The sequence below is a fragment of the Chlorocebus sabaeus genome, chromosome 5, assembly GCF_047675955.1.
Source record: "Chlorocebus sabaeus isolate Y175 chromosome 5, mChlSab1.0.hap1, whole genome shotgun sequence".
Classification (NCBI taxonomy): Eukaryota; Metazoa; Chordata; class Mammalia; order Primates; family Cercopithecidae; genus Chlorocebus; species Chlorocebus sabaeus.
This window is the reverse complement of record NC_132908.1, coordinates 58,878,801-58,902,730: the sequence shown is the minus strand read 5'-3', so window position 1 is coordinate 58,902,730 and position 23,930 is coordinate 58,878,801. Positions and strand designations below refer to the sequence as shown.

At 35.8% G+C, this 23,930-nt stretch overlaps 1 protein-coding gene across 3 annotated transcripts in view; it reads left to right on the top strand.

Moving 5' to 3' along the window:
- The window catches only part of CDH8 (cadherin 8), a 417,595-nt gene that overhangs the window by 125,296 nt on the left and 268,369 nt on the right, over nt 1-23,930 (top strand). For all 3 annotated transcript variants that reach the window (XM_007993552.3, XM_007993550.3, XM_007993547.3), the window contains exon 3: nt 5,261-5,555. In XM_007993552.3, coding sequence (XP_007991743.1) covers nt 5,261-5,555 — 295 coding nt within the window. The remainder of the gene's footprint in view (nt 1-5,260; nt 5,556-23,930) is intronic.

The window sequence follows — 23,930 nt, the reverse complement described above, 5'->3', positions numbered from 1 at the left end:
TATTTACCGAGCTTCCAACAATAGGCCAGACACCTTACTAGGCAGAGGAAATACAAAGGAGAACGAAATGCAAATGATTCTTCCCATGAAACTTTTATAGTAAAATCTTGTTTTTTAATTGGAAGGTGTTATGCAAATATATGGAAGATGATGAGGGTGTAATGGTGCTGATACACACAATTCAGCTCAATTATGTAGCAGTCCTGTTAGGATTCCTGAAATTGAAGGCTTCCTTGATACTCTCTGCTCCTCCAACCAGGCTACAGTGGGTGGCCAGAGGGTTTGGGGATTCATCTGGTTGTAAACATGCCGGATCCTGGATGCTAGGCTGGCTTTGAGAATCAGAATTAAGGCAGCTTTGAGAATTGGTGTCTATGTTTTCTTTTTCCAACCTCCCCTTTCTCTTTGCTTCTATAATGTTTGCTTGTAAGCAGACATTGTAACCACTGCAGTATACTACAACAAAACTATTATCATGTCACAACTTTTTGAAACCATTTATTTATGTTCTCTTGTCACATTTAGTTAAATCCGAACCTGTATCTTGGTTTCACAACTCTGTATCATGTGGCCCCTGTCTTGCTCTCTCATTCCTATTTCTTATTACCTTTCTTTTTCTCAATTCGTTGCTCTATTAGTTTCTCTCTCATACTGTGCTCTCTCTCATCTCTGGATTCCCTGCGCTTGGCACACGTTTTCTCCAATGTTGAGATCTGAAGTTTTTTTTTCTTTCTTTCTTTTTTCTTTTTTTTCAAGACAGAGTCTTGCTCTGTTGCTCAGGCTGGAGTGGAATGGCACGATCTTGGCTCACTGCAACCTCCACCTCCTGGGTTCAGTGATTCTCCTGCCTCTGAAGTTTTAATGATTACTTCTTTGGGGTAGACTTTCTGTCCCTCTATACCCTATTTTCTGAGTTATGTAAAATTTCTGTATGCTGTCACAGCCCTCAGTTCCTTTCTTAGCATAGCTCTTAGAGCATGCGTTTGAATCCAGAAATGAACTCGAAAGCTTGTGCCATTAAGTTTGCTACTTGCAGATTAGAAACTCTCTGGAAAAGTTGTGTGAAAATCTCTGAATCTCAATCATCTCATTAGTAAAATGAAGAAATGGTTTCTAGTTTGCTGTGAGAATAACATCATAAATATGAAATGTTTACCAGGTAATAAGTAGTCAACACATTAATAATAACCATAATAATATGTATTAATTACAAATATTAACAATATGTTACTATGTAGTTAATTAATAATAATAATAATAATATATTAAAAGCTCTATTTCCTGTAAATTTTCTGTTTGTTTCGGTCTCCCACAAAATTATGGTATTTTGAGAGCAGAGACTTTGTCTGTATTTTTTATTACTCTACCTCCATCCCTAAGACGGAGAAGAGCGTGGGGTTTATTGAATGAATGAATGCGATCTTATTGTACCACAGCCAGCTGAGTGAGTCCTACCTGCCCAGGCAGGATTGCATGTGATTCTGATCCTGCTCTGATTAGCAGAAGCAGCCCTTGGAAGAGATGGCACTCGTTCCTCTAGATCACCCTTCCCCAGCCGTTTTGGCACCAAGGACCAGTTTTGTGGAAGAAAATTTTTCCACGGACTAGAGAAGGTGGGATTTTGCTTTCCAGATGAAACGAATCTACCTCAGATCATCAGGCATTAGATTCTCACAAGGAGCATGCAACCTAGATCCCGTGCATGTGTAGTTCCCAACAGGGTTCCTGCTCCTATGAGAATCTAATGCCTCTGCTGGTCTGACAAAGGGTTCTGGGTGGGTATGTTCACAAGGCAGTGTTGTTGTTATGTGAACAAAGTATAACACACTTATGTGAAGAGCAGCAGAAAAAACAGCAGCTTGTAACCATGTATCCGCTCTGTGTTTTGTATGTTTCACATGAAACATTCTTAGCTCATTTTATGTTTCTAAAAAGGAAATGATTATAGGGGAAGTGATTCACATAGTCCTTATCATACACGTAGTAACCCATAAAGGGTAGCTAATCATAACAACTTTAAATAAATGTATCAGTAAGTTGAAAATAACACTTTTTTTTCCCCCTTGACCTTTTTAAAAATCATTTTAAAAGCATTTTGGTTTATACCAAACAGTCCAGAATATTTTTTAAGCAGTAATATTAGCTCACCTGCTGCTCACCTCCTGCCCTGAGGCCCGGACCAGAATTAGTTCACGGCCCAGAAGTTGGGCGTCCGTGTTCTAAATGATGCACAGTATGTGAACATTCAGTGTACTTGGGATATCTTTGGCTCCATAATCTCAGAGAAGGAGTTCTTAGGTGGGGTACATTGGCGGGGCAGTGTTGTTGCGTTAAGTGAACAGGGTATGACACACTTATGTGAAGACTGACAGAAAAAGCTACAACTTGTAACCATGTATCCTGAATACTTCGGAGGGCCAGACCTGCAGCCTCGGTAACTGCTCTCTGTCAGTTGCTGGTTTTGCACACCTACAGTCTTTTCTTCTATTATCAAGTTGGTCACCTGAACAAGTCATGTGCAGGTACATGACTTGAGTCATGAGTATGTACATGTCTGTGTGTGTCAGTGTGTGTGATACAAATAATAGGATGAAATAAATGAACATTCATATATACAATATTCTGTTCTGAGATTATCATTGGCCCCAGGATCTGGATTTTACTTAGATAAGCTGAAAGTAAAATTTCTGAAAGCAAGAGGAAGTATATACCTCGTTTTTTTTTTTAAGTGCTATATGTTTAAAAGCTATTTTTGAAGGGAGTCTTGAGAATTTGCTTTCACTTACATTGGAACTGGGATTATCACAGTGTTTTCAGATAGTTGCATAAGACCGAATGTGACATGAAGGAAAAATGGACACTTAATAGTGCCTCTTCTCTGTTTTAATAATCTTCAGATAGCTGGATGGTCTCAGTTTCTAAAATCAATTCTGCACATAGATGCTTTATCCCTGTCTTCTAGGCAAAGTAACTGAAACACAAATAAATGAATGAATTTCTTCACTCATTTCTCTAACTATATAGTTCATACAGTTAGAGGAACTATATAGTTAGAGAAACCGGAATCTTAGCTTTGTGTTTTGTTCTTTCAAAAACCTATGCTTCGCCGGGCACAGGGGCTCACACCTGTAATCCCAGCACTTTGGGAGGCCGAGGTGGGTGGATCACAAGGTCAGGAGATCGAGACCACAGTGAAACCCCGTCTCTACTAAAAATACAAAAAATTAGCCAGGCGCCTTGGCGGGTGCCTGTAGTCCCAGCTACTCAGGAGGCTGAGTCAGGAGAATGGCCTGAACCCGGGAGGCGGAGCTTGCAGTGAGCTGAGATCGCACCACTGCACTCCAGCCTGGGTGACAGAACGAGACTCTGTCTCAAAAACAACAACAACAACAACAACAACAACAACAAAAAACCAAACCGAAAAAACCGATGCTTCTTTTTTATCATTAGTTACTTCCCTTAGTCATTTTTAAACACAAGGGAGCATTAAAACATAAAATTGTAATACCATTTAATAATCAGAGGCTATTGGTAATTAGAAGAAAATATGGCACAAATAAGTTTTAACATAAATAATAATGACACGAAATGCAATAGTTTATTTGTTAATTAACAAAATTTTGTGGGCAAAAATATACATAGTGATCCCTTCTATGTCTCAAGAACTCTTTGTATGTGAATGGAAACTTCCATGAAGTATATATTATTCAAATTTTTTAATAAAAATGCTAATGGAAATATTAAAATGCACATAAATTAAAATGATTATAAATTAGGATTAATATCACATTAATGAATTATAATCCCACATTCATTAAGATAAAGTGGCATTTCAATATTTGTTCATGCTAATACATTTTATACAATAAATGAAAGGGATACATTTTGAGAATCAATAAATATTTGATGTAATTATATGCTTTAACTTTAAAAAATATGCAAAGGTAAAGTAGGAGATCTAGATGCATTTGGAATCTTTGTTGCTATTTTATGTCTTTTTTATAAGCCTTTCTTTTCACTTATTGAAGGGCTTAATGCAATTTAAATTGTCGAAGAATGTGAAAGAGGCTGTTCTGAATAAAGGGAATCCCAAGAGAACACAGTGTCTTTTGAATTTCTAGGTGTTTCTTTCCACAAGACAGTTTTTTTTTTGGAACAAATATTTGAAATCTCAGCTGGAACTATATTGGCAATTAAGTAATTGAATTAAACTGAAAATATGTACATTGAAGTAGTACATTGCAATGGACTTGTCTTTTAAAAATTCAAATCCCCAAATATATATATTATTATTTTATTTTATGTTAGTTTTTTTTTTTTTTTAAACAGGAGAAACACCATGTATAATATCAGAATACTCTTGTCTCCTGCTTGAGAGAAAATTGTCAGAACCTTAAAACCAGGGATTCTGTTTTCCTTGGTACCTACCACAGTGTTTTAGGCAGAGTATTTGCCTGACACACAAATTCAGTAAATATTCATTGCTATGACCAAAAATGGATTTGGGTTCATGGTGAAAAGTTGTCATTTTCTGGGGTGTTCCATTTCTGGAAAAGGTACTCCTATATCCTGGTCTCAGTGTTCTTCTCTATAAAATGGGAATGATTTTCCCGGACTAGAAGAATTGTCCAAACTAAAGGAAAAAAGGCTTTCAAAAATGTAATATCTTAATATCAGTCAATATATTAGAATTACTTTTGTTTGTATAAATATCACAGGCAGATCTGAATTGAATTCTGGATCTACCTCACTTGAGTCTGTCAAATGTCCACCTTGGAGAGGTAAATATGTGCCTTGTTCAGCATCAGTTTTCTCATGTTTCATATGAAACATTCTTAACCCAGTTTTTTAAATAAAAAGGAAATGATTATATGAGAAGTGATTCACCTAGTACTGGGCATACAGATATTGACCCATAAAAAGTAACTAATCATAATAATTTAAATAAATTTAATAGATTGAAAATAAAACATATATTTGTATTTTTCTCCTTGACCTTTTTATCATTCTAAAAGCATGTTGTTTTGTACTAAACAGGCCAGAATACTTTTTAAGGACTGCTCTAACTTATTTAGGTGAATTTCATTATATTTTATTCTTAATTGATATCCGCACAGCTGCATACGCTTTGTACAGCTACTATTAGCAGAAATTGATGATGTTGTGTAAAAAGAACCAACTTAATATTCAAAAAGGAGGCAGTTAAAAAAATAACTTTTCAGGTTGCTCCATCACTAACTAATGCCATTTTTCATTTTAGCTACACACAGACCTGGATCCTGGGAGCAAAAAAATCAAGTATATCCTATCAGGTGATGGAGCTGGGACCATCTTTCAAATAAATGATGTAACTGGAGATATCCATGCTATAAAAAGACTTGACCGGGAGGAGAAGGCTGAGTATACCCTAACAGCTCAAGCAGTGGATTGGGAGACAAGCAAACCTCTGGAGCCTCCGTCTGAATTTATTATTAAAGTTCAAGACATCAATGACAACGCACCAGAGTTTCTTAATGGACCCTATCATGCTACTGTACCAGAAATGTCCATTTTGGGTATGTATGCTTCCAATTTCACAGACCTATTAAAAGTCATCTTTAAAATAGCTCCTGGCATCAAGGATCATGTATTGCTGAATAAGAGACATTTATTACCGCCTTATCTCTAATTTGCATTTCCAAATTCCCCTTTTTGGCCTAAGTTCTGCAGCTCAGTAGCTTTAGTCCCTTAGTAATAGGAACTGACGGAAGAGCAAGTTTATTAAAATAGCTTTCCTTACATGACAATACTTCAATAGGCTGAATTTGTATTCCTCTCATAGACTTGTAGTTTGAGTATTGTTACTGAGGCGGATTTATCAAGATTTGTTCTAACATGCCAAGCTAATCCTGTTGATATTTGCTTGATGTTTAATTATTTGTTTGTGTATATTCACATGCAGATGCAGCACACAGAGAAATAGAAAGTCATCTAGGCCTGTCGTCAGCCAGATACTGGGTTGCTCTGGTGGTTCGTGTCTAGGGTGGATTAGGCAGTCACGATTACCAAGGGCCTCTGTATTTGTGTCCATCTTAACAACATTTTTTAGGAGTGACTGCTAGTACCATTGACCCACTCTCAATTTTTCTGAGCCATTGAAGAACCCATTACATATTACAGAGCGATCTGTATTTCAAATATGATTTTATTCTTGTTTCTTCCTCTTTGGATCTGCTTATCTATCCATAAACCTGGCCTTGATGATAAGAAACCCCTCAACCTAGACATTCTATAATAAAGGAAAGGATTTTAGAGCTCTTCCTTATATGATAAAAGTAGTAGGCAGAATCTAAAGTTCAAAGTATAAGATTACAAAAGCCATTTTTTAAAAATGTGTAATGCATATACAAGTTTGTTTCAAATTGCATTTCAGACAGCCTATAAGGATGCACGCTATGTAGTAAAGTCACATAGGTTTGAAGCAGATGAACAAGTTAAAACAAATAAACACAGGTAGAGATAAATTGGAAGCCAGAATTTGGTGAATACAGACATGTATATTCATTATTTAAAGCCCCCAAATTTAGGATTAAAGGAACTGCGAGAAAAAATAAAAAAGGAAATCTGATCAAGGACCCTGTTCACAAGTTTTATAAAATCAAATTGCTCAAGAAAATTGCAAATAAATAAAGATATGAACACCAGAGGAAGTATACAGACATATAGTGTCTTCAGTAACATCTTCACTTTAGACTCAAATAAAGGCCAAGTATTGATTATGGTTTCCAAGGCTAAATTGGGTGACCATTATCAGGTATAGTACAGAATGTCCTTACCTCCCAAATGTGATCCTGATATTTTAATTTAGCAATCCAGTGACATACTCGTGTGTGTGTGTGTGTGTGTGTGTGTGTCTTTATAACATTACTGATGGAAATTAGTTGGAATTTAAATTTCAAATAAAGAAAAATCTTTTGTAGAATAAATGACTTAATTTGCAAGTAAGTTATTCTCATGCATTTCTGAGAAAGAGAATGTCCTAGTTGCTCTCCTTGACTTGATGTGTATTATGTTTGAATGACTTTCTCTTATTTTGTCGTGTACTCTTTAAGATTATTTTGTTCCTCAGAGTTCTTTTTTCTTCCCCATACTACCTTTTGCTATCCCTCTTCCTCTTTCTCACCCTTCTCCATTAGTTCTCCTCCTTCATCTCCTCCTCCTCCTGTTTCTTCTTCTTTCATCCTCTTGCCATCTCCTTTTCTCTCTCCTTCCCTCCATTGTCTTTCACGGTCACCCCTGTATCTTCAGCCGTTTGTTTAATGTGGCTGCCTGTAAAAATTATATGCCTTGCCCCATTGTTCTGCTTAAGCTGTTAATCCACATTGTCAATTGCTTTATGAACATTATCATCTGGATATTTCAAAGGCAACTCAAATTTCGCATTAAAAATCAAACTATGTACATGGATAAAGCTGGAAACCATCATTCTCAGCAAACTAACACAGGAACAGAAACCCAAACATTGTATGTTCTCACTCATAAGTGGGAGTTGAACAATAAGAACACATGGACACAGGGAAGGGAATATCACACACCGGGGCCTGTCAGGGTGTGGGGACCTAGGGGAGGGATAGCACTGGGATAAATACCTAATGTAGATGATTGATTGATGGGTGCAGCAAACCTCCATGGCACATGTATACCTATGTAACAAATCTGCACATTCTGCACATGTATCCCAGAACTTAAAGTATAATTTTAAAAAATACATAGAAAAAATGACTGGACAGAATATCCCAAAATGACATTGCAGTCACTTTTGGGTAGAAAAAAAAAAAAAAACTAATTCCTTTCATGAAATTTTTTTTTGTCTGTTTTCTGACCTCTCTGACTTTATCAATGACTCCAGTGCACTCTAAAATCCCATGTAAAACATGCAAGTGATATTGTTGAATCTGTTTTTACTCATTAAGCCTCACCAGTAGCCTGTCCATTTAATCCCTAATTCCAGCCACTACTGATTGCTGTGTAATCTTGATGCATCATCCCATTCCTTTCTTTTGACCATTCTCCAAAATCATATCTTAATGAACCTCACTGGATTATTGATGATCTCAGGAATTTTCCAAATAGTGTGCTGGATTCCAACCATGTTATTTCTTAGCTGACATATGTATTTATCCCAGAGGAAAAAATATCCCTTACATTTTATTGGTGTTCAGCTACTTACCCAGGGGGACTTTTCATGGTCTGGCTTCATTTCATTCTTTTCTTACCTACCTACAATATGACTTGGGTCATATTGTATTGCTGACTTTGGTTGGCAGCAAATCACAAGTGATTTCAGGTCTTCATTTGTTACTCATATATTTCTTCTGCCAAGACTCCACTTTACCTACCTCTTGTGAAAGGAGCTCAATTTTTTTTTCCTTCTTATCAAAATTACTTATTTTACTTATTTATTTATTTTTTTTGAGATGGAGTCTCATTCTGTTTCCCAGGCTGGAGTGCAATGGCACGATCTCTGCTCCCTGCAAACTCCGCCTCCCTGGTTCACACAATTCTCCTGCCTCAGCCTCCTGAGTAGCTTGGATTACAGGAACGTGTCACTATGCCTGGCTAATTTTTGTATTTTAAGTAGAGACGTGGTTTCACCATGTTGGTCAGGCTGGTCTTGAACTCCTGACCTCGTGATCTGCCCCCTTCAGCTTCCCAAAGTGCTAGGATTACAGTTGTGAACCACTGCGCCCGGCCCAAAATTGTTTCTTTATGACTGGCTGGAATGACACTTTTCCTAGGAAAACTACTGTATTTTTCGCTCCGAAAGTTATCTTTCTACCATCACCACCCCCACACACACATACAAAACACATAAACAAGCAAAAACACCTCCATCTTTTCACTTCGTTTGGCTTCTGACTTACAAACAGGAACTGAGAAATGCTATATATATTTTTCTCTTTTTTTCATGTTGTTTGGTCATTTCATTTAGGCCGGATGACTTTCTAATTCATCCTTTCATGTAGATTAGAGTAAGATGGTTTTAATGAATGATTGCTGCCCACAAAACATACAGCACACTTTATCTCAATTGTTAATAAACGTCGAATAGAGAAGCTGTTATTTTTGCCTCATTATGATTTTACATCTTCATGCCAAGCCTATATCTATTGACTGTAAGTGTGTCAGAGGCTCTCTTTTCTGTATATGTAAGTCATGTGTCTGATTAATATGTTGAGAAAGAAAACTGCAGAAACATCTGCAAACATCAAGTCCATTTTCAGATAAGAAAAGGATTTAAAATATATTACTAGCAGCCAGCATGGTGAAACCCTGTCCCTACTAATATACAAAAATTAGCTCGGTGTGGTGGCGTGTGCCTGTAATCCTAGCTACTCGGGAGGCTGAGACAGGGGATTCGCTTGAACCTGGCAGGTGGAGGTTGCAGTGAATGGAGATCGTGCCACTGCACTCCAGCCTGGGTGACAGTGTGAGACTCAGTCTCAAAAAAATAGATAGATACATAAATATGTATATAAAATTAGCTATATAATGAAGTGCCTATGTCCACTTGTAAATACATGCATACTTGTATGTATCTCTCCATCTAAAATGTTTTTGCTAATAGACATTTAAATAATCCACACTAACATATATGTATTGTATATAGAATTCATACAGTTATGTATGTTGTATATGATACATATAATATATAAAGATATATATGATACATATATAATATACAAAGATATGTGATACATATATCATATATAAAGATATGTGATACATATATCATATATAAAGATATATGATACATATATAAAGAGATATAAAGATATATGATACATATATCATATATATGATACATATGTAAGGATATTTTATATACATATATGTATATATATTTTTAGCCTGTGACATGTCTTCCAAAAACCACAGGGGATGTGCTGAAGTTTCCGGTGTGAGTTTGAATCCTGGTTCTGTCCCTTATTATCAGGTTGACTATGAAGTTTAGGGAGGTTAAATTATTGCCATTTTCTTTAGCTACAAAGCAAGGATAATAATTTTTATGTTGCTTTCATTGTGTGGGACTTGCATGACAAAGTACAATGTAAAGGTATGCCAAAAAGTAAATAAGTGTTCCACAATTGGTTGTTGTTTATGGCTTTAAAATTATTTTTATTAACCTGTTTCCCACCTTACCTTTGGACCTTTCTTTATATATCTATTTGATTCATTGGATGTCTAGTGTCTGTGTGATTACAACCTCTCTGGCTAAAGGAAGCAGAGGTGGCTGCACTATTTTATTGTGAAGTGTGAATTATTCCCTTCATTTCTCATGAAGGTGAATATCTGAAAGAAGGTCAGCTACTATCTCTTTTTTCTCCCCCTTACCACTGTTCTTCCTTATCCTGTCTCTTCCCTCCCCTCCTTCCTTCTTTCATTTTTCTTCCTTTGCTGTGCCAGAAATGCCAGCACATGTACCTGTATGCCCCGAGGAATGCCAGCAAATGCTGAGGGATTTCGTTGTGCGGAAAGTGAAGAATACAATTCTAATTGAGAAATTTACCAATATTAAATTGAAATGAATGTGATGTTCAAGAACTGTCTTCCAGTTGACAGGCTGTCAAGACAAAACACACATATATATTTGCCCAAATGGCAGCCAAATTATTTTAGAAATATCTTATTTGGAAGCTGGAGACACAGTTCTTTTTTATTCTACTGTGAATTTCATGACTTGATGAGAATTCAGTTTTGTAGCAATACTGCATAAATAGAGGTATATGAGCTTGTCTGATTTTAACTGTGGATCCCAAACTAGCGTTGCTGAAGTTGGTTTTTCAATGCAAATGCTCTACCTTTAGTAAGTTCTAGACATTTTAAATATATATTTTGATTGTTTTTGTGTATTGGGGTCAAGTGTATTTTAATCCTGATTGTTCCCTAAACCTGAGTTTGAGTAAAACGAAGTTTTTATTTGACTTCGACTTAGATTTGCAGGTTATTTGGCTCCAAATCTGACTTCCTGTGTAAATGGCATAACCCATCTAAGCCTGACTTTCTCTGTCTCTATAATGTATACAATAATCCCTGCCCCAAAGTATGTTTGGAGGAATTCAATAATTATAGTTAGCGTGCTACCTACTTGGCTTTTAGTTTCTTCACAACCATTCGTTTGTGACTTACTTCTACCAGTATGATTCAATAAATTGCCTGTATAATATGAATACATTGGTTAAGGAAAAATTGCTTGACAAGACCTAACTTTATATTTCAAAATGCATATGTTGGAATGAATCCTATTTTACTCAAAAGCGTATTAGTGAAGGTTGAAATAAAGGGATGAGAAAGAGAGTAGTGTTTAAGTTGGTAGACATTATTGCATTGTCGTGTGCACAGATATATAAAACATGACATTTGGGGTATTCTTAGTTTTCTCTGAGGTCCAGGGCTCCTGTAATGATGACCAGTAAGTATTGAGAAGTTACTATATGCCAGAAGCTGTGTTAAATGCTTCTAATATACACAACAATACTATTATGTTAATATCGATATTAGTTTTTCTATTCATTATTTTTCATCAGAAAATTAGGGAAAATACTACATAATATAAAGTCAGATATTAAGTGGTTGAACTGAAATTTAAAACCAGACATCTGGTTCTACCTCCCATGGGCTTAACCAGTATGCTCTACTGATCTTTGATTATATCTCTAGATAATTCTGTTTATAAGAGCATTATGATTCTGCAGCATATTTATAGTAGTTAATGTTTTTCCAAGGTGGAAGAACTCTTGAGGTCAGCCTACTTTGCAAATTAAATTGAAGTACTGAGAGGAGAATTGGATAGGAAGTTTGAGAGAGATATGATATACTTTTCAATACAGGAAGATGAGCACTTAAAAAATGTCAGAATTCTACATCACATAGAAATTAAAATAACAAATTAACGAAGAGCTACGTGATAATTACTGCTAAATATATTAAAGATAAAGACTAACAAGAGTAAGTTGAATGGACTCTGGGTTTCTTGGTAGCAAATGCAAAAGAGGAATGCATGCTTTACCAAAAAATATTAATTGAAATATCAGAAGAAGGTCAAGAAAATGACTAGTAAATTTAGAGCTGAAAAAGGCAAGTCTCAGTCTTTTCCAAGGCAGCTTCACTGAGGAGGTTATAGAAGTCAGTGTATGATAGGCAAGCCTCCTTGAACAACAACCTCTTAATTTCATGTGAAAATTATTAAATAATTTCAGTCTCTCTCCTTGTGTGAACTATGGCTATGTTTTCCTCTTCTGGAGGAAGGCTCATAGAAAACACATCCTATTTCTCTTGTGCTATTTTGTTATCTTTGATTTAGAATACATTTAATCTTAGAGGAAAGATGCAAATGTTGTACAGTTGTATTGTTTCTGAACCATTTGAGAGTAAATTGTTGACATTTTGACCCATCACCTAAGTAGTCTTCCTGTATGAATGTTCTTCTAAGCCAACAAAATACAATCGTCAAAATTAGGAAATTAATCTTGACACACCATTGATATCAAATACACAGACCTCATCAGATGAAACCGCAGCTGTCCCAATAACGTGCATTTTAGTAGAAGTATCATATCTAGAACCAGACTAACACAGGACTCCTTCAATCTGGAAGGGCTCTGCAGTCTTCTTCACGTATGACTTTCACACCTGATCATGGGACAATTATTTTATAGAATTTCTTAAGATTTGTCTGATGTTTCCTTAGGATTAGATACAGAATATGCATTTTTGACAAGACTATCACAGATAATGCCTTACTAATTTGTATCAGGTGGTACATGATTTTGATTTATTCCATAATTGGTGACAATAATTTTGATCACTTTATGAAGGAAGTGTTTGCCCTGCCTCTCCATCGTAGTTTTTGTTTTCTCTTTGCACTTAACACTTTATGAAGAAATACCTAGAGACTATGTAAGTATCCTATTCCTCATGAAACTATTAACCCAAAATTTTAACATCCATTGAAGTTTCTTGGCTGAATTAATGATTACTGTGAGAGCTGCTGAGTGGTGATTTTCTTAATTTCATCATTCTATCTACAGTCATTGGTTAGCGTTCTTCTGCAAGTAAAATTTTCTCTTCACATTACTTTGCTTACATATTTATTTACATTAGCTTTGACTTTTGGATTTCTGTTTTATTTAGTGAGTTGTAACAGGTTGAGTTATTTATCCCGATGCTCAGATTATCTGACACTTGGCCATGATGTGTCCTTGGGGCTGAGTTTTGTGTCCTACTGACATGCCTCCATCATTCTTTGGGTACATTCTCACCTTTTGGCCCAACACACTGTTTGAGGCTCATTTTGTACTTTTTCTGGCCCAGCCCTAGAATGAGCCATTTACACACAAAAAAAATCTGGTTCCATTTAAAGGAGAACTGTATTTACATATGAAAGTATGGGCATTAGTTGTGTTCATTGTTATTAGGATGTCAGTGTTCCCAAGCCTTCTCAGTGGACAGGGCTGAACTAAGGAATGTTTAGGAGCATGTACAAACACACACACACACACACACACACACACTATATGCCAGAAGCTGTGTTAAATGCTTCTAATATACACAACAATACTATTATGTTAGTACCAATATTAGTTTTTCTATTCTTCATTATTTTTAATCAGAAAATTAGGGAAAATACTACATAACATAAAGTCAGATATTAAGTGGTTGAACTGAAATTTAAAACCAGACATCTGGTTCTACCTCCCATGGGCTTAACCAGTATGCTCTACTGATCTTTGATGTATCTCTAGATAATTCTGTTTATAAGAGCGTTATGACACACACACACGTATCTACCTGTACTGGGTTGGATAGCGTTCCCCAAAACTTCATGTCCATTCAGAACCTTAGAGTATGACCGTATTTAGAAACAGCGTTTTTGCAGATGCCATTAGTTAAATTGAGGTCATACTAGATTTGATTGGACCCTAAGTCCAATGATTGGTGTCCATCTAAAAAGGCCATGGAAAGATAGAGACTTACACAGGGAAGAGGGTTGTTTGAGGACAGAGGCAGAGATTGGAGTTTTGCCGCCACAGCCAAGAAGAACCAGGAGCCACACGTAGCTGGAAAGGGCCTAGAAGGATCCTTAAGGGTGGAACTGGTGTTGGATCTGACAACATCTTGATTTTGGACTCCAGACTTCTGAGAGAATAAACTCCTGTTGTAAGCAGCTCCATTTTGGTAATTTGTCATGGCAGCCCAAGGAAACTAACAGGCTATATATCTTTCCATTGAAAACTACAAGTTCAGCTCTATAACTGCATTCTAAAATGACACCTCAGGTTTCATTTTGATTTTTTTCCCCTTTCTTTAACAGTGAGGAATTTATCTCTTTATTTTTAATATAGTTGTAAGTTAGTTCACCGCTTATCCTTGCAGTAACTTATCTCCATTTGCTACCTCACCCATCCCCTTACTCCCCGACACAAGTATTTATCCACTGTCCCACTCTTCCTCTACCTCCTGTCCTTATGTGGTATCCCAACTTGCCCAGTCAGCCACACCTTATAGCAGAAGGTGTTCAGGCAGAAGGCAGAAGTTAAGAATGGAGACAGGAAACTCTATAATACTCCGTATTTTTATTTGTCTGTATATTTCAACTGTTTCTTGTATCATAATAGATCAGTGGCAACATTTTCCGATCTGTATTCAAAACTGGTTTAGTGCAAAAAGAAGTACAAATATATTTGATAAACACCAAATTAAAGAAAGTGAAACTGCTTTTGCTGTTTCAGTCTCTGAAGTATATCATAATTTGATAAATTCATATAATATACTCTTTTGGAGATTTGGACATATTGTATGCTCTTTTGGAAATTCATATTCATTTATATGACCCCAGAAACTATTTTTTCAAAAGTATCCTGCAGGCATTACAGAGTTTTACTCCACAAAAGCTCTAGAGACACATATCTAATGAGAACACATTTTTGGTTTTATGAAAGGCCACATGTTAATTTAGCATGCAGCTAAATAGTAAAATTTGCAGTTTCTAAAAAGTGAATTGTAAATTATGATGACTACAGCTTATATGAATTAGCTTGTTATTCTTGTCATTGCCCAGTACATATTTTATCCTCCAAAATAAAGAACATTTCTGAAGTAATAATTAAAGAGGCTCATTTTCATATTTTTTATTATTAAAGAAACAATTTGTGTCACATAGCCTTAAAAGATCAAAGGATGTACATACTGACAGACTGTCTTCAACCTAACACATTTCTTTTTTATAATTTATAGGTTGTGTCTTTCTTTCTCCCTCTCAGCTAGATTTTAAAAGAATTTGGCAGCACATCTCTATTTTTAAAGGAAAGATGCAAAGTGGGAAAGGGGAAAAGCATATCTTGATGGATTTGATTATATTTTTTCTTGTTTCATTCAGAGTGATGAACAAAATTGAAATTCTTTAGGAAAACATGGGTGGGAAATCATGAGGATTGAAATAAACACTTTCAAAAGAAATCTAGCTGTTCTACCTGATATGAATGACTAAGGCAGCTGTGGTTCCAAAACTCTACAATGGGATGAGGAGTCTGTAGTTTCTGTTCTGCTTGAAGAAGCTAAACTTCTGTTAGAGATGTGTAGGCAGTTGATGTAATCAGTGAATCTTTTTTTTTTTTAACTTTATAATGAAAGTGAAGCAGTGGCTTCTAATATGTGAATTTTTGTGCTATTCAGAGGTCTTCCTAAATGGTCTATGGTTTAGAAATTACCAGATTATCCAAAAGGGGAAATTGGTTACAGTTAATTATTAGGGGTACCTAAAATGCACTAGTCTTCCAAGAAGCGTTGAGTTATTCCTACATCATGGCTGAGAATAAGCTTTGCAAACAACAATGACAATATAAACAAGGTTTATTTGAATAACTTTTGTGATGGAGGAGCTCCTTCATTGGATTTTATTTTAACTTTTACTCATTTGTACTCCCTAAGTTATAATATTATGTTTTATTAAGGAATTAATTTATAACAGAAAAATACAATTAATCAATTTTATTGCCCTGTATGGGCTGCCAACTGTTTTTGGGACCTTACGTTGATAATCTCGCATCCCTGATCTCTTCAATTTAAAAGTATTTGGTCCAAACCTCAACCTTATGTATTATATGTATAATGATATATATAAAGCTGTACTAACAAATGTAGAATAGCATAGGGAAGTTTATTATAATCTTATAGAAACATCACTTTCAGTCATTTTGAAAACAGTTAAAATTATACAACTGTTTGCCATAGGGCTGTCTCAGCTGTCTCAGATTCACCCTGTCTGGGGTCCCATTATCAACATAAGCTGAGTGTTTTCAGCAGACTCTTCTTTTACAATTGGTCTATGGACTTAGGAATTTCACGTATGAATCAGAAAATCTTTGAATTATTTCTAGAAGATGAATTCTCAATCACCATCCAATAAAAATTCCTCAGAATGACATAAATCACAAGAAAATGTGATGAAAAACTTCATTTGATTTTACAAGGGGTAATATTGGTATCATTTTTGTTATATACAATAGAATATTACATAAAATATATTTGAACAATTTACAAAAATGCCTGAAATTTGAACCTACTGAAACTAAATTTAACTATCTCTTCCTCTTACCCCACCCCCAAAGGTAAACAATGTGTCACTCCTGGTGGATTGTGATTTGTTGCCTCGATTTAATTTAGAAACCTATATTTCTTAGTCATAGGCACTGATAATTTGAATTGGTGTTTCAGATGATTAAAATTAAAGAATTGGCTCAGCACTAACAATGTCTAAGTGAAGAGGCAACACTGATGATGTATCTTGATCTGTGTCTTTAAATTAGTGTCTTTAAACCAATTTATCTATATACCCATGAACCAATAGCTCCCAGGCCTGTTCACAGCAGTAGCTAATGCTGAAGTTTTATTTCCCTTTTAATTTTTTCCTATTATATCTCTGTGCTTGCTAATTGGAATTATCTTAAACTCAATTTGATTATCCTAACGTTGTCTCTTTGTGTTCTTCAGAAATACATTTTCTACTCACTGACATCTTGGCTCTTGCTATTTCTAAATACATTGGTTTTCCTCTCTGAAAACGGCACCCTACTCTTCTGTTTTCAGAGATATATTCTATGGCCAGCATTTCAACCAAGCCTTCCCTGAGTCCTCCTGAAGAAAATAACACATCAACCACTTTCTATTCAAGTAATGTTCTGGTACTTGAAATGTTGAAAAGTGTTTTCAAATCAGTCAATCTGCACTTATCATAAGAAAAATCAAAACACTCAAGAAAAACTTTGTATTACAGATAGAGGATTGAGGAAACCAGATAGGCATCTACCTAGACAACCCCATGATCCTATTTTCTTTCTTGCCTCTTTTTGCCCTCAGATGGGAATTAATATTTCAGGATTCAACATACTTATTGATCCCAGAAGATAAAAAGGCAAATCTTCCTATTTATTCAAGCCATATATGTGCTTAGAGTTCTGTAAATCAGAACGAACACCCATAGTATAAATTGTTATTACATAACCATTCTAGGAAATCATATATTAAAGGGGATTGGCAAGTAAACTTCACAGAGTTCAGCCTTTGTCCACATTCGCTGGTCAGAGAAATGAATTAACTGCATGTCAGGGCAGCTCCGAAACATGTATTTGTGAAATTCTGAAGACTTGCCTGAAAATGAATGTGGGACACTTTTGTCAATATATTTTTGGTGTATGCCTCGCTTTCTCAGAACCTTGTCTCTCATGGGCGGTGGGGATTTCCTAGAGTCTCCTTGTATCCATGTGTTATTATTTCTTTAACTTTACCATTCATGTATCATGGGCTTAATAATTATACTTTCTGGATTCACTGGACTTTGAAGTTTGCCATTTGGTTTTTAGACCCAAATGCACTGATTCTTTGGTTAACAATCATAGGTTTATGAATTTAATGGCATCTTTTCTATTCTCTGCACCAGTAATTTCACATGTATATATATTTGTATATATGCATTTGATATGTTATTAGACATCACGACAAAAAGACAAAAGATAGTTACAACATGAGGCTGTAGGTGAGAATATATAGCTATGTCTCACCTGAGATCACATGGAACATATGATCTCACATACATCCCCATCCTAAGGGAATCAGTTTTCATCCTTTGTGTCCGTGCTCAGAGTTTATAGTAATTCTAATCATATTTGTGCTACCTTTTGAAGATGATTTCATTCATTTTCCTTTTGTCAGGGAGCATGACTCAAGGAGTCTTCTCTTTATAACCATGTCAGACTTTACAGATCTCATCATTGTCTATCAATTATGAATCTCGGCAAGTAATAAGAGTGGTCTGAGTTCAGGAAATACATTGGGGATGGAGCAGTAGCGGGGGGATGTTCACAAAGTAAAGTTAATGCTTTTTGAAGTAAGTCTTGAAATGTCTATACATTATTCCTTCTGAAATCCAAGTGATATTATCAGCTTAAGGCTAACATAATGACTAATTAATGTATTATTACATAGGGATTAATATTTAATACATGGGCAAAATAATATCCTAGGCATTCTACATATTCATTCAATCTCCCAACAACCTTAGGAGGTGAATTTTATTATTCTTATTTTATAAATGAGAAAAGTAAGTTACATGATCATAAAGTAGTTTACTCATGGTCTTGTCACAGATGAGAATAGGAGCTCCCCATCAGAAAGGCAGAACCAGTAACAGGTCTACATACATAATAAAAGAGTTATTATAGGGATTAGACCTTATACGTCATGAAGCAGAGAGAGAAATCTGTGCAAAGCTGTTGCTTCTGCCTCTGGTGATGGGAAAAAAGCTGGACATGAAGTGGGAAAGACCAGGAACACACTGAAATCCAAGAGGACCAACTAGAACCCAGGGGGACAAAGTGGAGCCTATCTATATCTGTCTCTCATTCTTCAGATTCCCATGCATTGGGTAGTCTGCAGGAGAACTGGTGCCCTTTGTCATAGAGAGTCATATGTATCTGGCCTAGGACTTGGCGAACCTGAAGGTGCGAATCCTAAGAAGCTGGAGGAGCTGTGAGCCTGGATATTGCTGCATGCCAACATGGTGAGCTTCCAGATCTGCTGAATCACACAAGAGCCCAGTGCCTGATGTCTTGCTCTCACTTCCTGTCTGCCTTCTTCACTTCTGCTTTCAACGTCTCATGCCAGAACTAACTAGGGCAATGTAGAGAAGGGAGTTCTAGAAACAGAATTTCAGTTTAGCTTAGTTGATAGAGAATGAAGTCACAACAGATACGGTTTACTTAGTTTCTGCTCTAGGCTAGGTAGGTGTAAAACACTGTGGAGATTTTTAGAAGGGGGCATTATATATGTCAAGCATGACTGTTGTACATTATATATTATATAAAGAGTATAATATCAGTCAAGTATTACTAACACATTTTTTACAGAAAAAACTGTGAATATAGTAGGTCTGTGTTGGGGTCAGAATTGTGTTCCCCACAAATTCATATGTTGAACCCATAACTCTTAGTATCTCAGACTGTGATTGCATTTGGAGATGGGGCTTTTAAGGAGGTAAACAAGGTTAAATGAGGTCACGTGGTGGGCCCTAATGCTGTCTGAATGGTGTCCTTACAAAAAGAGGAAATCTGGACACACAAAGAGACATCAGGGGCACAAGTGCGCAGATGGACAAGCACATGAGAAGGAAGCAAGAGGGAAGCCATCTGCAAGCCAGAGAGAGAAGGCTCAGAAGAAGCTAAGTCTGCCAGCATCTTGACCTTAGACTTCCAGCTTTCAGAATTGTGAGAAAATAGATTTCTGTGTTTAAGCCATGCAGTCTGTGGGAATTTTGTTATGGCAGCTGTATTAGTCTGTTTTCACATTGCTATAAAGAATACCACCTGAGACTAGGTAATTAATTTAAAAAAGAAGAGTTTTAATTGGCATGCCAGGGAGGCCTCAAGAAACTTACAATTATGGTGGAAGGCAAAGGGGAAGCAAGGCACGTCTTACATGGCAACAGGTGAGAGAGAATGGAGTGCTGCAAAGAGGAAACTTCCAAACACTTTTCAAACCATCAGCTCTTGTGAGAACTCTCATTATCATGAGAACAGCATGGGGAAAACCATCTCTATGATCCATGATCCAATCCCCTCCCACCAGGTCCTTCCCTCGACACATGAAGATTACAGTTCGTGATGAGATTTGGGTGGGGATTCAGAGCCAAACCATATCAGCAGCCCTAGCAAACGAATGCTCTTTGTGTGGTCAAGTTTACTGAATTCAGAATTACTAGAATTAAGATCCAAAACCAATCAGAGACATATTAAATCAGGTACTAGTGCTCTCCTTTCTATAACTATTGTGTCACTGTATCAACCTGAGCTTAGGGTCTTATCTATAGATAAGATAAAAAGCAAAAATCTCTTTCCAGCTATGATTTTTTTTTTTTTTTTTTAATTAGGAAATTTTGTGCTTCAGTGCCTGGAACCTCTTTTGTTTTTTAAATCAACTTTTAAATTTTAGTATAGTTTTAGACTTATGGAAAAGTAAAATTATAAAGATAGTTTCTAAATATCTCACACCAACATTCTATTCTTGTTAATGTATTTCATTAGTATGATATATATGCTGCAATTAATGAACCAATGTTGACACAACATTTTAATTAAACTCTACAGTTTTTTTCAGAGTTTGTTTTTATTTAATGTCTTTTATTTAATGATTTTTTTCAGATTTTCCTTGTTTTCGATGACCTTGACAGATGAACATGGGTCATGTATCTTTGTAGAATGCCCCTCAATTGAGAGTTGTCTGGTATTTTTCTCATAATTTGACTGGGGTCACATGTTTGGGGAGGAAGACCACAGAGGTAAATGTGCCATTTTCATCATATCACAAGGGTACATACTATCAATAGGATTTATCATGGTTGATGTTGACCTTGATCAAGTGGCTGAGATATTGTTTGTCAGGTTTCTCTCTGTAAAGTTACTCCTCCCCTCTTTTTCATACTGTACCCTTTAGAAGGAAGTCACTATGTGCAGCACATACCTAAACAATAGGAAGTTATGCTTATCACCCCCTATAATTATCTACGTAATTCATGTGAATTTCTTTCACATGGTAGATTTCCTTCCTTCCCTCCCTCACTTCCTTCTTCCTTCCTTCATTCCTTCCTTCTTTGCTTCCTTCCTCCCTTCCTCTTCCTCCTTCCTTCCTTCCGTCCTCTTCCTCCTCCTTCTCTCCCTTCCTCCACACCTCCCTCCCTCTCCGACCTTCCTCCCCCACCTCTCTCCCTTCCTTTCTTTCTTTCATTCATGATAATGGACTCAAGTTTTTTTCTTTTTAATCTTAATACTTAGGGTTATAATTCAATATAGCTTTATTTCATTGCTCATTTTTACTCCCTAGGTAAACGGGGCCATTGAAATTCTCAGCCCCTATGTCTCTTAGGCATACCCGCAACATTTTTTAAAAATATATTTTTTAGCACTTCTTTACTTTCTTGCACTTCGAGATGCTGCAGGAACTACAAGATACTCCAGGCTCATCATTATATTTATTGCCCCAATTTTAGAATAGACCGTTTCTCCAAGGAGCCCTGGTACCTGTCATTGGAAATGATATGAATAGTTCCTATTGCTTTAAATACTCACCTACAATTTGTATTGTCAAGTGTTTGGATTTTAGCCATTTTAATAATAGCTGTGCAGTGGTGGCTCATTTTTATTTTAATTTTCAGTGTCCTAATAACAAATGGTGTTGATAATTGTTTTATACGTATTTGTTATTTGCATATTGTCTTTGTTGAGGTGTGTTCAGACCTGTTGTCCATTTTTAAGTTGGGATGTATGTTTGTTTTTGAGTTGTAAGATATTTTAAAAATAAAATTTCAGCTTTCATTTTAGATTCAAGGGGTCTGTATACAAGTTTGTTATATTGGTATATTGTATAATGCTGAGGTTTGGGGTTTGATTGGTCTCATCACCCAGGTAATGAACATAGTACCTAATAAGTAGTTTTTCAGTCCTTCTTCCCTTCTCTCCCTCCTCTCTTTCAGAGTTCCTAGTGTCTATTGTTCCCATATTTGTGTCCATGTGTACCCAATATTTTGCTCCCACTTGTAAGTTGGAACCTGTGGTGTTTGTTATTTTTGTTTCTGTGTTAACATACTTAGGATGATGGCCTTCAACTACGTCCATTTTACTACAAAAGACATGACTTTATTCTTTTATATGGCTGCGTAGTATTCTATGGTGTATGTGTACCACGTTTTCTTTATCCAGTCCACCTTTGATGGGCACTTAGATTGATTCCATGTCTTTGCTATTGTGAATCGTGCTGCAATGAACATAAAAAATGCATGTGTCTTTTTTGTAGAATGATTTATTTTCCTTTGGGTATATAACCATTAATGGGATTGCTGGGTTGAATGGTATTTCTGTTTTAAGTTCTTTGATTTTTAAGATTGCTTTGTATATTTTAGATTCAAATTCTTTTGTTTGCAAATATATTCTCCTGGTTTATGGCTTCTCTTTTGATTTTCCTAACAGTGCCTCTCACAGAGCAGAAGTTTTTAATTTTAATAAAGCCTAATGTTCAATTTTTAAAAAGTGAATCTTGCTTTTGTCACTGTGTCTGATGAATGAACATTTTTTAATATTCCTGTTGGCAATTTGTATGCCTTCTTTTGAGAAATGTCTATTCAGGTCTTTTTATTATTATTATTATTATTATACTTTAAGTTCTAGGGTACACATGCATAACGTGCAGGTTTGTTACATATGTATACATGTGCCATGTTGGTGTGCTGCACCCACCAACTCGTCAGCACCCATTAACTCGTCATTTACATCAGGTATAACTCCCAATGCCATCCCTCCCCCCTCCCCCCTTCCCATGATAGGCCCCGGTGTGTGATGTTCCCCTTCCCAAGTCCAAGTGATCTCATTGTTCAGTTCCCACCTATGAGTGAGAACATGAGGTGTTTGGTTTTCTGTTCTTGCGATAGTTTGCTGAGAATGATGGTTTCCAGCTGCATCTATGTCCCTACAAAGGACACAAACTCATCCTTTTTTATGGCTGCATAGTATTCCATGGTGTATATGTGCCACATTTTCTTAATCCAGTCTGTCACTGATGGACATTTGGGTTGATTCCAAGTCTTTGCAATTGTGAATAGTGCCGCAATAAACATACGTGTGCATGTGTCTTTATAGCAGCATGATTTATAAGTCTTTTACCCATTTTTAAATTGAGAGCTGTGTTTTTTGTTTGTTTGTTTGTTTTTGTTATTTTTTATAGTTGGTCCTTCTTTATCAAGTTGAGGAAGTTCTCTGTTTCTGATCTGCTGAGAGCCTTATCATGAATAAGTGTTAGATTTTGTTAAATGCTTTTTGCGTATCAGCTTATATGATCATAAAGTTTTCTTCTTTACCTTGTTGATATGAGTGAATATATTGATTGATTTTTTTTTATTTTGAACAAGTGCTGCATTCCAAGAATAAATCCCACTTCTTTATCATGTGAGAACCTCTTTTACTTTTTCCAAATATGTTAAAAAATATTTTTACTATAGTGATAGCTAACATTAATTCAGAACTTATTCTTTTCTCAGCACACTTTTAAGTACTAATTTATAATCATTTGATTTTTATTGCATGATGTTAACACTATTATTTTTCTCAATTTGCAGATGAGGAAATAGATATATAGAGGTTAAACAAGTTTCTGAAAATGATTATCTAATAGGTTATAAGAAAGATTTACACTCTATATTAAGCAGTGCTTTACAATGTACATGATTATTGTATTTCTCAGATAATTTAACATATTAAAGAAACACATTTTAATTAGTTTAACCAAAACATTGACTACAGGAGTCCTATCAACAATTCGTAAGACATTGTAAAGGTATCATTCCTTTGTTA